This window comes from Danio aesculapii, chromosome 16, assembly GCF_903798145.1.
Source record: "Danio aesculapii chromosome 16, fDanAes4.1, whole genome shotgun sequence".
In the NCBI taxonomy this organism is placed as follows: Eukaryota; Metazoa; Chordata; class Actinopteri; order Cypriniformes; family Danionidae; genus Danio; species Danio aesculapii.
The window spans coordinates 1,360,575-1,378,074 of record NC_079450.1 but is presented as its reverse complement, the minus strand read 5'-3'; the positions used below and the strand labels follow the sequence as shown (position 1 = coordinate 1,378,074).

General features: G+C 32.1%; 1 protein-coding gene across 1 annotated transcript in view; it reads left to right on the top strand.

Annotated features, from left to right (window-relative positions):
• Window positions 1-17,500, top strand: part of kdf1a (keratinocyte differentiation factor 1a) — a 28,653-nt gene that overhangs the window by 1,602 nt on the left and 9,551 nt on the right. Inside the window, exon 2 of the mRNA XM_056475344.1 lies at window positions 15,045-16,087. Coding sequence (XP_056331319.1) covers window positions 15,064-16,087 — 1,024 coding nt within the window. The 5' untranslated portion in view covers window positions 15,045-15,063. The remainder of the gene's footprint in view (window positions 1-15,044; window positions 16,088-17,500) is intronic.

The window sequence follows — 17,500 nt, the reverse complement described above, 5'->3', positions numbered from 1 at the left end:
AATGCTCGATGAACTGTGAATTTTGTAGTTTAATCCAATGATTATACCCAACATTGGGTCAAATATGGACTAAATGAACCACTTTAATTTTTGGAATTAAATTTATAAGACCAACTTTAACCCATAGTTTGGGTCTGTAATTGACATGATTTGGGTTGAAATAACCCAGCTTTTTGTAGTTTGGTGTTTGCAGTAGGTGTACATGGGTTTTAAAAAGATCACAGACATGCATATTTCTGTTAAATATTATGTATAAATATTAAATGGTCGATAAATTGTGAATTTTGTAGTTTGACCCAATGATTATACCCAACATCATGTAAAATATTGACAAAAGGAACTGCTGCTTTAATCTTTGGAATTAAAATTTATAAGACAAACTTTAACCCATAGTTTGAGTCTGTATTTGACATAATTTGGCTTGATATAACCCAGCATATGTTTTTGACTGAAGAGGCCCTGGTGCAGTTTCTCTTTTGAGATGAGTGTAAATGGGTTATCAAGTATTGTTGTTTCTGTGAAATATTGGTTATTTACATTAAGTAGTTGATAAACAGTGATTGTTTTTGTTTGTTTATTTGTTTATTATATGCATAACATACAAACCAGCACACATTGAGTCCTCTAAGACTAAAGTAAAGCATTTTAATATAATGCATTGTGATTATACCAAGCATTAGGTCAAATTTTAACCCAACATTCAAACAAATATGGACAAAATGAATCACTGGGTTAATTTTTGGAATTAAGCTTATAAAACCAACTTTTTTTACCTAAAGTTTGGGTTCGAATTTGACATAATTTAGGTTGAAATAACCCAACAATAATAATAATTTGTCTTCCATTTGAATTAATCATACAAACGACACAATTATAATAAATGTACTGGGTCATTTCAATCTAATTGTGGGTTAAACGTGTTGAAAGACCAACTGACGGATTAATTGTTGGAATTAAACTTGTAAGACCAACTTTAACCCATAGTTTGGGTCCTGAATTTGACATAATTAGGTTGAATAACCCAACAACAACAACAATAATAATAATTTGTCTGCCATCTGAATTAGACAAACAACACAATTATGATAAATATACTGGGTCATTTCAGTCTAACTGTGGGTTAAACCTGGAGAAAGACCAACTGACGGATTCATTTTTGTAATTAAAGATGTAAGACCAACTTTAACCCATAGTTTGGGTCCGAATTTGAAATAATTTAGGTTGAAATAACCCAACAATAATAATAATTTGTCTGCCATCTGAATTAATCAGACAAACGACACAATTATAATAAATATACTGGGTCATTTCAGTATAACTGTGGGTTAAACGTAGAGAAAGACCAACTGACGGATTCATTTTTGGAATTAAACTTGTAAGACAAACTTTAACCCATAGTCTGGGTCCGAATGTGACATAGTTTAGCTTGAAATATTCCGTCTGAAGAGACCCTGGTGCATTTTGCCATCCATTGGTTTTCTATTTCTGTGAAATATTGTTTATAAGTATTAAATATTTGATAAATATTAAAATAAGCACACTAACGAGCACACTTCGAGTCCTCTGAGACTAATGTAAAGCATACTAAAACAATGCATTATGATTAAACACTCTAAAGAAGGATAGGTTTAGTTAACCCAATGTGTTAACCCAACCTGGGTCAAATATGGATATGGGTCAAATATATATTAGTTTAAAGCCCAACATACAGGTCAGCACACTTAGTAGTTGATAAACAGTAATTTTTGTTTTGTTTATTATATGCATAACATACAAACCAGCACACTTTGAGTCATTTAAGACAGTGTTTCTCAACCACATTCCTGGAGGACCACCAGCATTTTCTATGTCTCTTTAAGCAAACACACCTGATTCAGATCATCATTAGCAGAGACTGAATGACCTGAAATAGGGGTAATAGACAAAGGAGGCATCCAAAACATGCAGTGTTGGTGGTCCTCCAGGAATGTGGTTGAGAAACACTGATCTTAGACTAAAGTAAAGCATTTTAAAAGAATGCATTATGATTGTACACAAGATTGGGTCAAATGTGGACAAAGTCAAAAAATATTTTTTTGTTAGTTAAAGGCATAGCGTACATAGCAAACGATGTTTTCTACGACTAAAGTAAAAATGCTGGGTTGTTTTAACCCAACACTGGGTCAAATTGGTACTGACATGTTAATTTTCGGAATTAAGTCTAAAACCAGCTTTAACCCACAATTTGGGTCAGTATTTTACTTGATTCGGGTTCAAATAAACTAGCATTTTGTTTGTCAAATCTCTACAGAAGCAAAGAAGTTATGATTTGGAATTAAATTTATAGGAAAGACTTTAACCCATAGTTTAAGTTTGTCCATGTTTTACTATTGCCATTTGGGTTGAAATAACCCAGCATTATTTTAGAGAGAGAGATCTGGTGCATGCCTCTTGCTTTTTTAAAGCTTACAGACATGCATAGTTCTGTTAAATATTGTTTATAAATATGAAATAGTCCATAGCTTTTACAATAATCTTTCAAGTCAAGCATGAACAAACCACTGGATTTGGGTCAGTTTTTTTGTCCAACTGTAGGGTTTATCCATATTTGGCCCAGTTTGGTTTGAAATGGCCCAACATTTATTCATTTATTTACTCCAAACCTGTTGTCTGACTTTAGTTTGACAAATAAGTCAAATATGGAGAAAACTAACAGCTGGATTAACTTTCGTTTCATTTTCGTGAAAGGATCAAAGTTGACCCAACGATTTGTGTTTGTACATATCTGACCCAATTTGGATTGGAATCACCCAGCTCTTTTTGTTTTATTTCATTTATTTTTTGAAAAGTTTGCAATAGATGTTTTATTTCTAGGATTACAGCCATACGTAATTCTGTTAACTGTTTATAAATAAAAAAATAGTCCATATTTCACCCAATGTTGGATTAACACCCAATGTTGGAGCAATGCATTCATCTAAAATGCTTTACTTTAGTCTTCCAGCACTCAAAATCTGCTCGTTTACATGTAAACTTAATGTTAAGTCAATAAATAGAGCATTTTATTTATCTGTGCATTTATTTATTGTTACCGGCAGAACAAACCCTAACTACACCGATCCAAGTAGTCCAAGCATTGCAATGCATTTTGAAATAATGCATTATGATTATACACTCTAAAAAGTGCAGGGATGTGTAAACTCAACACTGGGTCAAATATGGACAAAATCGAGTGCTGGGTTAATGTTTTAAAATTCAATTTATTGGATCAAAGTTGACAGAATGATTGCGTTTGTACATATTTGAACCAATTTAGATTGAAATAACCCAGCTTTTTATTTTGTATATATATATATATATATATATATATATATATATATATATATATATATATATATATATATATATATATATATATATATATATATATATATATATATATATATATATATATATATATATATTTGTTTGTATGTATTTGAGAAGTTTGCAATGGGTGTTTTATTTATAGGATTACAGCCATATTTCTGTTAAATATTGTTTAGAAAAACTATAAACAATATTATATACACGTATGTATGTGTGTATGCATGTATGTGTGTGTGTGTGTATGTGTGTGTGTATATATATATATGTGTGTGTGTGTGTGTGTGTGTGTGTGTGTGTGTGTGTGTGTGTGTGTGTGTGTGTGTGTGTGTGTGTGTGTGTGTATATATGTATGTATGTATGCATGTGTGTGTGTGTATATATGTGTGTGTGTGTGTGTGTGTGTATGTATGTATGTATGTGTGTGTATGTATGTATGTGTGTATGTATATATGTGTAATTTCAAAAATGTACCCAGCGGTTTATCCATATTTGACCCAATGTTGGATTAACACAACTCTTTTATAGAGCAATGCATTATATTAAAATGCTTTACTTTAGTTTTAGAGCACTCAAAGTCTGCGTGTTTGTATGTAAATCCGAATCAGTTTTATTGCCAAATGTGCTTCTCACACACAAGGAATTTGTTTCGGCGACAGAAGCTTCCAGTGTACATGCGTACAACGCAAAATAAATAAATATAAAAAAATAAAAAAGACGATAAACATTAAACAGAGATGCTGTTAGTCAAAAAAATCAGAATGTTGATATAATGTTGTCAATAAATAGAGCATTTTATTGCAATGTTTTCACAGAACAAAGCACATTTTGAGTCATCTAAAAGCTATTTAATATAACACATTTTGATAATAAAGGCAAATTTATTTATTTATTTTTTGTTAAAGAAAAAATTAACCCAGCGGTTTGTCCATATTTGACCCAAACCAGGCTTTTTTAGAGCACTGCGCTATACTAAAATGCATTGTGTTATGTTGCGTTGTGTAATCTTATGCTAAAAAGTCTGCTGGTTCGTATGCTGTGTTAATGTTAACTTAATGTTAAGTCAATAAGTATTGCATTTTATTTATTTATGCATTTATTTATTGTTACTGAATAAACCAGCACATATTTAAGTCCTCCACAACTAAAGCATTTTAAAATAATGCATTTAGATTATAAATGCAAACGTTGCCCTAATACATGCATCTGACAGTCCTTTGACTTGACTAATAATGAACAGAAACAAAAGAGCAGATTTCGATTGTTACCTGGGTATTTCCTTTTTACATGCTTAAATTATCGTCCACAAGAATGTCTTGTCAAGTGTGATGCAGAGAGACTGCGTTTATCATGTCTATCCGGCATGCATATTTTTGGTTGACTTGTTGCTTACTGAGAATTCACCGGATCTGATTCGTGGAAAAGACATCATTCTAGACAAACACGGCCTCAGCGGAGCTAAAGTCAGAAGGGAAGGGAGGGTGTTTAAACGCACGTGTAAAAGTGAATGACTTGACGATCGAGTAATTCCTGCACACCAAAGAACACTAGCTTTCTGTTTAATGCTGTGTGCACCAGCAAAACGTGCTTGAGGAGCTTCTTTATATGTTTGTTAATTTCTGGAGTTTTTGTTTGTTACCCAAACATAAATAACAAAATTAATTAATTAAAATGAATAAAGAAATGGACAATAAATTAATGAATGAAAAATTGTGTAAATAAATAAATAAACAAATAATAGTATGATTTAAATTAATGAATTAAATAAATAATTAAATGTATTAAAATTGAATGAATGAATGAATGAATTATTAAATAAATAAATACGCGGAGGATCTTTTTAATATATTTAATTTTTGTAGTTTTTGTATATTACCCAAATATTAATAACTAAATTAATAAATTAAATTAAAATGAATAAAAATAACTAACTAAATAAATAAATAAATGATCAATAAATGAATGAAAAATTGTATAACAAATAAATAAACAATTAATAATATTATTTAATAAAAAAACTGAATTAATTAATAAAGAAATAATTAAATGAACAATAAATGAATGAAAAAATGTATAAATAAACAATTAATAATACAATTTATTGAAATAAATATTGAATGAATAAATAAATAAATACATAATTGTATAAATAAAATTCAATTTAAAGGATTAATTTAAATAAATAAATAAATAGATAAAATAAATAAATGAAATTAAATAAATAAAATTTGAATGAATTAATGAATAAATAAATAAATAACATAAATAAAAGAACAATTAATGAATGAAAAAATGTGTAAATAAACAAATAAACAAATAACAATGCAATTTAAACGAATAGATAAAATAAATAAATTAAATAAATAAATAAATAAAAATTGATTGAATGATTAAATAAATAACTAGGTTAAATAAATACAAGGAGGATCTTTTTTTATATATTTAATTTCTGTAGTTTTTTTATATTACCCTAATATTAATAACTAAATTCATTAATTAAAATTAATAAAAATTAATGTGGATGAATAAGGGTATAATAATATTAAAAGATTTGTACGAAGACAATATGTTATTGTCATTTAAAAATGTTAAAATTTAATATACATCAAAAACACTTTTTTAAATATGTACAACTAAGAAGTTTTATTTTTACACATTTAAAAAAGTCAACACAGCTCCCCGCAAGGTTGTTATTGCAAACTCTTACAGAACATGACCGTTCCATCAGAGGACGAATTAGATAATTATATAACATATTAAGAGAAAATCATAAAGAAAATGCTGAAAATAAAAGACTAGCATAAATCCAAGACACAAAAATGGATTTCCCGGTAGAGGACTGGAATATAGTTAGTTTGAATGCACAAACAAAAACACCGAGTTCCCCATTGAGATTGCTACAATATAATTGGGTAATGAGAACTTGCATTACTCCTGTAAGATTTAATAAATTCAACACTAATATCCCTGATCTTGGTTTTAAGTGCAATAAGAGACAAGGTACATTTTTTCATTGTGTGTGGGAGTGTGAGGACCTACAAAAATTTTGGGTGGAGGCGACTCGATGTATTTCACAATTTATTTCCGTTCCAATTCCTTTATGTCCTGGATTATGTATATTGAATATGCATGAAGACAGTTGTGCTTCATCTACTAAAGAAAGAAAACTGATTGATTTATGTTTAATACAAGCAAGGCGTTGTATTGCTTTATGTTGGAAAAATGTTAATCGCTCCTCCATTGGACTTTGGTTGAGAAACCTAATAACATGTTTGGCTCTGAAAAGCTCACATATATAATAAGGAACAAATCCTCTGAATTTTGTGATATCTGGGAGGTGTTTTAGACCTCTCAGAAAAAACTTGAAAAAAAAAAAAACGTGAAAAATGGAGATATTGAAGAAGCTTTGGAATGTGAATTGGTGCTTGATCAGAATTCTTTTTTATTAATTAATTAATTAATTCATTCATTTGTTTTAATAATAATAACATTATTATTATTTATTGTTCTTTAATAAGGATTATTATTTAATTTAGATTTTTTTCCTAAGCCAGTCGGGGGTAAGTTTTGGCTATTGGGGTTTGAATTATTGTAAAACCTTGAAAAAAAATACCCAATAAAGACATGTTTTACAAAATTTTACTTAAATAAATATATGAATAGATAAATAAATACATAAATAATTTAATTAATAAATTAAAGGGGTGACGCGATGGCACAGTGGGTAGCATGTTCACCTCACAGCAAGAAAGTTGCTGGTTTGAGCCTCGGTTGGGTCAGTTGGCATTTCTGTGTGGAGTTTGCATTTTCTCCCCGTGTTGGCGTGGGTTTTCTCCAGGTGCCCCGGTTTCCACCACAGTACAAAGATATGTGGTATAGGTGAATTGGGTAGGCTAAAACTGGCCGTTGCGTGCGTGCATGCGTGAGTGAATGAGTTCGTATGTTTCCCAGAGATGGGTTGCAGCTGGATGGGCATCCGCTGCGTGAAACATATGCTGGATAAGTTGGCGGATCATTCCCAGATTAATTAACGGACTAAGCTGAAAAGAAAATGAAATAAATAAATAAATAAATAAATTAATTAATTAAATGAATACAATTTGAATGAATGAGTGAATAAATAAATCGGTTAAATGAATAAATAAATAAATCTGTGGAGGATCTTCATTATATATTTCTCAAGTTTTGTAGTTTTTGTATATTATCCAAATATTAATAACTCAGTTAATTAATTAAAATAAATAAATAAAAATAAATAAATTAATAAATAAATAAAATTGAAATAAATAAATGAACAATAAATGAATGAATGAATAAAAAAATGTCATAAATAAAAATAAATAAATGAACAAATAAAATTTAAATGAATAGATTAAATAAAATAAATGAATAAATAGATAAAAAACATGAGTTAATTAATATATATGAATAAATAAATATGACTAAATTAATTAATAAATAAATACAATTTAGATGGATGGATGGATGGACGGATGGATGGATCAATGGACAGACGGATGGATGGATGGATGGATGGATAAATAAAGTTTGAATGAATGAATAAAATAATTAAATTGAAAAGAATGAATGTATGAAATATAGATAAATAAACAACTAAACAATATTAAACTAAAAATTAAATATAGATGAATAAATAAAATACAATTTGAGTGAATAAATAAATTAATAAAATTAAAATGAATGAAGTGATCGATGGATAGATTAAAGATTAAATAAATAAATAAATAAAATAAAATATCTAATGAATAGGTTAAAATAAACAAAAAGAAAGTAAACTAAATCTCTATATTTATTCATGTTATGCAAGAGCTGCGCATTAATGTTTGTTTATATGTCATGTGTAATGCTCATATAGCGACCACGGCTCAGAAGCATGTTCACTTCTTCCAGGCCTGCATAAATAAACAACCAAGATAAACAACAGTTTATCTTCATGCAGATCAACTCTGTTCACATGCTTTAAATGCCTTCTGGAGCACAACTCATGTCGACACACATGCTCTGGGTTGGTCCATATTTGACCCAATTTTGGCTTACAACAACACAGCATTTTTTTTAGTGTACAAAAGGTGTCCGGTGTCCATTATAATGCATCAGAAAAGGTTGATTTAATATTCTTGCATAACAATACCAAGATTGAATTGTTGCAGTATTCACATGTATGCATCGATACACGATACCAAAAAAATTAATGGATCAAAAATAAAACTAAATTAAAAAGTACAAAAATTATGCAGCAATCAGCATAAAGAGATATATTTACATCAAACCATTTATATGCAACCTGCAGACATCGATGCTGCCCAAAATGCTCTAATTATATTCATTATATTCATATTCATTCAAGTCTTCTGTTTCTATTTCATTTTTACAAATACCAAGTTTAAAATTTCCCCAAGCGTCCACCTTGTTTTCATTAAGCACTCTAATACCCAAAGGTATAATGGTGCAAATTTAATGATACACAGTTAAAAACATTGCTGGGTTGTCTTAACTCAAACTAGGTCAAATATAGACAAACTACGAGCTGGGTTAAAAAAAGTATTTTAATTTAAATAGAAATCTGGCCCAATGTTGGGTTTGTCTATTTTACAGTAATATATTAATATATGAACATTTCTTACTTTAATGGAAACACACGCTATAATATCTTCATGATTTACACGATTAAGCAGAAAACGAATGGTATTTTTATTTAAAAATAAAGATTTGTGGAAAGAGGGATTTGATGCTCTTCTATTATGAATTTCCTGAAGATCCCACAGTAGCTCTGCTAGGTGTGTGCCCTGAGGGCAGATCGAGAATATACTTATTTCAAGTGCATCACATAAGTGTGTGTGTGTGTGTGCGTGTGTGCGTGCGTGCGTGCGTGCGTGTATATACATGTGTATATATAGAATATATATGTATATAAAGAATTATAGAATAATAGAATTTTTTTCCCCTTTTTTTAAAAGCAAGGAAATTTTAGGTCTGATAATATTTTTTCTTCTGGAGAAAGTCTTATTTGTTTTATTTCGGCTAGAATATTCATTCATTTTCTTTTCGGCTTAGTCCCTTTATTAACCGCCACAGCGGAATGAACCATCAACTTATCCAGCGCATGTTTTACGCAGCGGATGCCCTTTCAGCTGCAACCCATCACTGGGAAACACCCATACACACTCATTCACACACATACACTACGGACAATTTTAGCATACCCAATTCACAACATCCTTTAATGTAAAACAACCAAATTGGGTGGCTCAGTGGTTAGCACAGTGGCCTCGCAGCAAGAAGGTTGCTGGTTCAAGTCCCGGCTGGGTCAGTTGGCGTTTCTGTGTGGAGTTTGCATGTACTCCCCGTGTTGGCGTGGGTTTCTTCCGCACATGCAATCAACAACAACAATCGGCCGTAGTGTATCTGTGTGAATGAGTGTGTATGGGTGTTTTCCAGTACTGGGTTGCGGCTGGAAGGGCATCTTCTGCGTAAAACATATGCTAAAATAGGTAGCGGTTCATTCTGCTGTGGCGACCCCTGATAAAAGAGACTGAGCCGAATGAAAATGAATGAATTAAATAAAATAAAGATAAATTCTACCAGATCCTCTTGATTACCATTACAAAATAAGTCATCCAGTCTCTCTTTTTCAGTGTTTTTCATCCACTTTAATGTATGTTTAACGTTTATAAATGGTATGTAGAATTTATTAGTGAACTTCTTTAATTTTATTATATATTATTATATTATTATAATACAATACAATACAGTTTAAAGGGAAGTAGTCCATCACAGGATAGTTTGATGCATCCAACAGCTAGTATATTGTGGGAATTTGATGATAAACTATTTAACTATTTGACTTCAGCATTGTTGTTGTGCATTCGTATCTCCAGGGTTGAGGAAGTTATTGTGCAATAAACACAGAATGAGGAATTTCAGACGTTGTTTATCTGTAATTTTGGTCAAGGTTTTGTTACGTCCTGTTTTGGTGCTTGCATCAAATTAAATTTAATATGCATAAAATCAAATTAGATGACTGTCTTAAGGTTTCAAGTAAAGTTTGTTAAAATAAAACGGCAGAACATTTACTTTATTCTGACCTGTACTTGTTTATAAATGAGTGATCATCTAGTTTAAGAAAAGCGCATCATAAATAAAATGCGTTATTTAGGGGTGAGCAAAAATTTATCGCAATTATTTGCATACAAAATAAAGGTTTTTTACATAATACATATACACAGTACACACATATATTATGTATGTATGTATATACATATATATATACATATACGTATATATATACATATATATATATACATATATATATATACATATATATATATATATATATATATATATACATATATATACACATATATATATATATATATATATATATATATATATATATATATATATATATATATATATATATATATATATATATATATATATATACATATATACATGCATGCATGCATATATTTGTATATGAAAATGTCTATATTTTAATATATATGCAACAAACAATGTTTGTATAGTTATGTTTTAATTTATATCTTATATATACGTACTGTACATAATAAATACATATAATACACACACACTTTTTATGTCTAAACAAACTTATATTTTGGATGCAATCTTTACCTATCATTATTATTATTATTATTATTATTATATTAAGATTCAGTTTAAAGTTATTAAAAACCTCCTTGATGATAAATGTATACAATCTAATATATAGAGTATTTAAAGTAAATAGATTCCTGTTGTAAATATGCCTGGCAGGATTTTTAGTCATAACATGTTAGACATTTTAATGAAATTAAAAATAGTCAGAATATTCGGTCAGAAAAATGAAACTGGACCCATTTGGACATAAAGACTAAAAAGACTATTGCTTTAATGTTTGCAAACCCCTTATTTTTTAAATATCATTAGATTTCTTTGCAGTAATGTTGTTATTTTTGTGTTATTTTTCTGTTTTAAACATTCCTTGGAAGTATAACAACAATAGCCTGTTTCACAAATATTTTATCTGATTTACAGATTAGCAAGTGCTGTTTGGTCTTGTGTCAGAACTGACGGACATCTTTTTTTTTGCTTTAGGTTTTAACCATTAACGTTTGTTTTGAATTTTTATTTTTTATTTTGTGTTTCATAACCTAAATGCAAAATAATCCTATATTTGAAGTATGCATGCAACATTTAGCAAGTGCTCAGCATATCTCTATATGCATCTGCAATGCAAAATATGCCAAAGAAAAGTCAGGGTGCACTGCTAACGTTTGTTTTTTTTTTTTATCAGTCGCATAAAACTTAATTCTCAAAAACATTTTAGTCCAGATTAACTAAACAGTTTTTTGCTGGCGCTTGAGATTTTTCTGACGCAAAGGTTATATTTAGTGTTTTGCGAATATTTAATGATTATCCAATTATTCAAAAGACATTCATCTCATTTCCTCCATGTAGTTATTAAACATTGGTATCTGCCTATTTTGTTATTGCAAATGTGCTATTAGCTTTAAATTAATCCAATATCGGATAAATATTGGTGGCATATACATCTTTACCTGTCTTTTTCATATTAAGACAACTTCAAATTAATCCAAAAGTCCGATCCAAAAAATCCAAATCCAAAAAATCAGCTGATAAGCATTGGTAACCGATTCATCACTATCTGCCTTTTTCACTGTCTGTCTAATAAGCCGATATCTTTAAACGAATCCATTTTTGGCCAATAAATATCAATGACCTGTGCATCAATATCTGCCTTTAAATTATTGCTATCTGGGATTAATAAGTAAATCCAGTATCATAAATATTAGTAGATGATGCATCGATATCTGCCCTTTGCCTATTATTGCAGGTAGCATTAAATTAATCCAATATCGGCCGATAAATATCGATACATCTTTATCTTTTTTACATTATCATATAGATATGCAACTTCAAATGAATCCAAAACCAACTGATAATTATTGGTAACCGACAGATTACCATCTGGGTTCTTAATATTATTGGTGGTTTGCTGAATGTTTCAAATTAATCCAATATCGGCCGATATATAGTGATAACCAATACATCACTATCTGCCTTTTTCATATTATCATCTAATATGCTGATATCTTTTTTTATTATTTTTTTATAATTATTTTTCAGGGTTTTCACCTTTATTGGATAGGAAAGTAGAGAGAACTGACAGGAAAGCATGGGGAGCAGAGAGAGGGGAAGGATCGGCATAGGACCGCGAGGCGGAATTGAACTCTGGTCGCCATGAGCACCGGAGTGCATGTGTCGACGCACTAACCACTACACCACTGGCGCCGACATATGCTGATATCTTTAAACAAATCCAACAAAGCCAATAAATATTAGTAACCGGTACATCAGTATCTGCCTCAAATTTCATACTATATGCAATTTAAAAAGTAAATCCAATATCAATATTACAAATAAATAAATATTACAGTAAATATTACACATCAATACATTAATATCTGCTTTGTTATATTATTGCTGATGTGCTGTTAGCTTTAAATGAATCCAATATCAGCCAGTAAATACTGGTAGACGATGCATTGTGATCAGCTTTTTTCATATTATATGATATGGCATTCGCTTTAAATTAATCCAATATTGACCAATGAATATCGGCGACCAATACATTGATATCTGCCTTTTTCATAATATCGCTGATATGCTTATCCAGTATGGGCTGATAAATATGGGAAGCAATACATCAATATCTGCCTTTTCGTTTATTGTCGATATGACGTTAGCTTCAAATGAATCCAGTATCGGCCGATAAATATTGGTAGACATATTATCGCTGATAGCTTTTTTTTTTTATTTTTATTTTTTATTTTTTTTATTTTATTGTCACTAAATCCTAATTTTTTTTTTTTATTTATTTATTTAAATAGTTATGTCGATTATTGAATGCATGTTTTTTTGACTAACAACACAACATAAATACAAACATTGTGCTTTAACATTGTGTACATATAAACAAAGACAAAACAAAAACCGAAGACAACATCAGTACAATACAAGGAAAACCTGACAGCATCAGCATCATGTTGTCCACTTGGTTACATTTGGCTTTGGAAATAATTTATGAAAGGACTCCACATGGCAGTGAACTTGGACCCGGAACCATTTAAACTGAGTCTTATTTTTTCCAAACTAAAGAAATACAACACATAATTGGTCCACTGTTTAAAGAAGAGGGAAATGATTGCTTCCAGTTGATTAAAATCAAGCGTCTTGCCAAAAGAGAAGTAAAGGCAATGCAGTCCAATTTACTTTTGGACAAATTGTTATTTTCATATACAATACCAAAGACAGCAGTTAAGGGATTTTCACAATCATCCTTACGAAATATTCTGGAGTAAGATAAAAAAATATTTGACCAAAATACAGATAATCTGGGACATGACCAAAACATATGGGCTAATGTAGCAGGGGACTACTTGCATCTTGTACAGATGGGTCAACAGAGGAATACATCCTTGCCGTCTTGGCCTTGAAAAGATGAAGTCTGTGTATCACTTTAAATTGACTTTAAAGGCTGTGTCTAGCACAAATAGAGGATCTATAGATTCTAGCCTCATTCCACTCCTCGTCTGTCAAACTAATTATTAAGGTCTAGTTACCAGGAGTCTCTTTGTGTTGATCTAGAAGTAGATAATAATGATGTAAGCTTACTATATAAACCAGAAATGGTTCCACTTTGTTCTGCGTCATCAGGAAAAAGTTGATCAATAGGATTTTGTTCAGGGAGGGCAGGAAAAGAGGGAAAATTCTTGCAGATACCTGCAGACATCTGAAAATAATTGGGTAAACAACAAGAAACAGCCATCAGCAAAGAGATCTTTAAATGTTAAGATGCCTTTTTTTTGCTAGAGCAAGATTGATTGGTCATTTAAAAGCTGAGAAAATCTATGATTATTGGCAACTATAGGGCACAAATCTGAAAAGAGTTCCAGACCATTGGGTCCAACGATTGAGGGTCTAGACCAGGAGTGTCCACACTCGGTCCTGGAGGGCCGGTGTCCTGGAGAGTTTAGATCCAACCCTAATCAAACACACCTGAAGCAGCTAATCAAGCTCTTACTTAGTATATACTACAAACTTCCAGGCAGGTGTGTTGAAGCAAGTTGGAACTAAAGTCAGAAGGACACCGGCCCTCCAGGACCGACTTTGGACTCCCCTGGTCTAGACCCATCGGCAAAAGTGAAAAAAGAAGAGCTGAAAGTGAGGGAGGAAAGCAGGCAGATAATTCTATCTGAACCCAATCAGGCACATGATTAATGTAATGTGAACTTTGCCAATAAGTCAGAGCTCTCAAGTTACAGGCTCAGTAGTATAATTCAAAATCCGGGAGTGCCATCCCCCTGTTCTTTAGGATTTTGCAGATATTGTAGACGTATTCTGGGGGATTTCTTATTCCAAAAAAAAGATGAAATTATCTGATTTAAGTGTCCCGCTGATAGCTTTTAAATTGATCCGATATCACTATTCATATCATCAACAAATATTGATATTCATATTATCGCCAGGATGCAGAATCCAATATTGGCCAATAAATATCAGTGACCAATATATCAGTGCATCCCGACTAAGAAGGAATCTACTGTACATTTTCGTACTTCTGATCAACACTAATGCCTTGTCTGTTCCTGCAGGTCCTGAATGTGGTGAGTTATGCCTGGCCACAGCACAGGAACCCATAACAAGACGCGTCCTTACAGCTCAAGCCGTTCTCGGGCTGACGGCTACAGGCAAAACCGCACATGCTCCAAGGACAGCAGCACCAGTCAGGAGACCTATAAGGACGCCTACAGCGAGCAGCCTCGCAGCACAGACTCTCAACTCCCTCGAAAATCACATTCACAATATGCCAACGGACGAGGATCAGAAACCCTGGGCTTTATTCCCGGATCTGCAGACTCCCCTCAGGGCACGCAAGCCTGCGGATCATGTGCTTCTCTGGGCTGGAGTGACTGTAAAGCTCTGCTGTGCTGTATTCTCACATGTGGGCTCTACGGGTCACGCAAACCTTGTTTACCACCAGACGAAAGCTCCACCGACAACTCTTTAAAAGCTGAACCAGAACCCAAGAAGACTAATGGATTGATGGCATTATCAAATCCAACATCCGGTATAAATCTTGAACCCAGCAAGCCGAGGAAGTTACCCAACTCCGACAGCTTCAAATATCCCGATGTTTATTTCGCCGGAAAAAAGGTGGAGTATCCCATAAACACAGAGGCGCCTCCGCGACGGACCAGGACTACAGGGAAAAGTGATAATCAGCGGCCGATCAGCAATACTAGCATCTACTCGAGGGAGGATCTGGATCTGGATGATTTAGACGACGGCGGCACCGATATCGACTCGCTGATCACCAAGAAGCTTCTGGAACTTTATAAAATGCACCAGATCGAGCAGCTTGCCAAATGCACGTCTGATGTGTCGTTTTCGCGTAAAACCAACGAGATTAGTGATCTGATCAACAGCATTGCTCAGGATTACAACCTGGAGGAGCAGGAGGCCGAGTGTCGGCTGGTGCACGGCGTCATACGCATTAGCACGCGCCACAAGTCCTCCAAGGGCTACAAAAGCAAAGACAATAAATCACACGACGCGGTGCAGCATACTAACGGGAAGAGGGACGCAACGCTGCCTGACAGTGGGAACGAGACCATGACCTTCACCTTCAGTGACGGTAGGTTCAGTTTAGATGAGTGGAAACTAGGGCTGTCATAGATACTGGGAAAATACTGCAATGTAGTACATCAGTAGTTTTAAACTAGATTTTAGTCTTAAAGTATTGCAATAACATTATTGCTTATGATTACATTTTGTCAGAAAAATGTTTATTTTATTAGCTATGTTTTTAAATGATTTATTTAAAGATATAAATATATATTTCAGATCTAAATGTGAGTGAATATTGTCGGATTGTGTGTCACTGAATGAATGAGTGAAATCTGGGGTGGCATGGTGGCTCAGTGGTTAGCACTGTGGCCTCAGAGCAAGAAGGTTGCTGGTTCGAGTCCCGGCAGGGTCAGTTGGTGTGTCTGTGTGGAGTTTGCATGTTCTCCCCATGTTGGCACCGTTTTCCTCAGGGTGCTCCGGTTTCCCCCACAGTCCAAACACATGCGCTATAGGGGAACTGATGAAATAAATTGGTTGTTATATGCTGGAATAGTTGGTGGTTCATTCTGCTGTGGCGACCAATGATAAATAAAAGGACTAAGCCAAAGGAAAATTAATGAATGATTATATTATTAGTTTAATTATTTGCTAATTTCAGTAATTAGTGGATATTGGTGGGGATACGTCACCTTTGTCTATGTTAATCGTATACACTTTTGTCTGAAAATAAGAAAAAAATGCTGTAAAATATGAGCCGAAAGTAAGTTATGCTGTGTCATGGTCAAAATTGCTCATTTACATGCATACTTCTCTATAAAGAATCCACCTATGCTCACCGGAAAAGCAAAGTTCACTTAAATAACGCACCAAAAGGACATTTCTGTGTAGTATACTAGTTCCTGCTGCTTGCAATAGCACTACTGTGTTGTCATGGTAACACTGATGAAAAGAAGCTCTCGATAATAAAATGAGGTTATTTGATAAGCTTTGTGTTTTATTTCAGTATAATCTCATTTATAAGCAGAGCCAGGCGGAATCTGCTGACATTTTTGCTATTTCTATGCGAAATTTTGTACAAAATCTGCAGGTTTATACAGAATGATTTTGGGACTTTACTAACTAAACTTAAAGCATGAAATAAAATAACTTTTTAACTTCTGTCTAATGGATACAATGCAAATCTAGTTAAATAACTTTATTTGGTAAACAAAGTAAGTCAGTTATATAATATACCTAATAAAAGACAAGAACATATTATTAACATATATTGTATATAAAACATATAAAATGTGCATATTAGTTAATAATATTACTGAAAATAATATAAAAACTGAATAAATGTATATTTACGTAAGTAAATAAACAGATTCAATGATGGGCTACCATTTTTGAAATACTATCTTACAAAATTATATTATTTAAAATAATATGAAATCATTGTTACAAAGCAATTTGGGTTTCTTTTTTTTGGCTAGGTGCA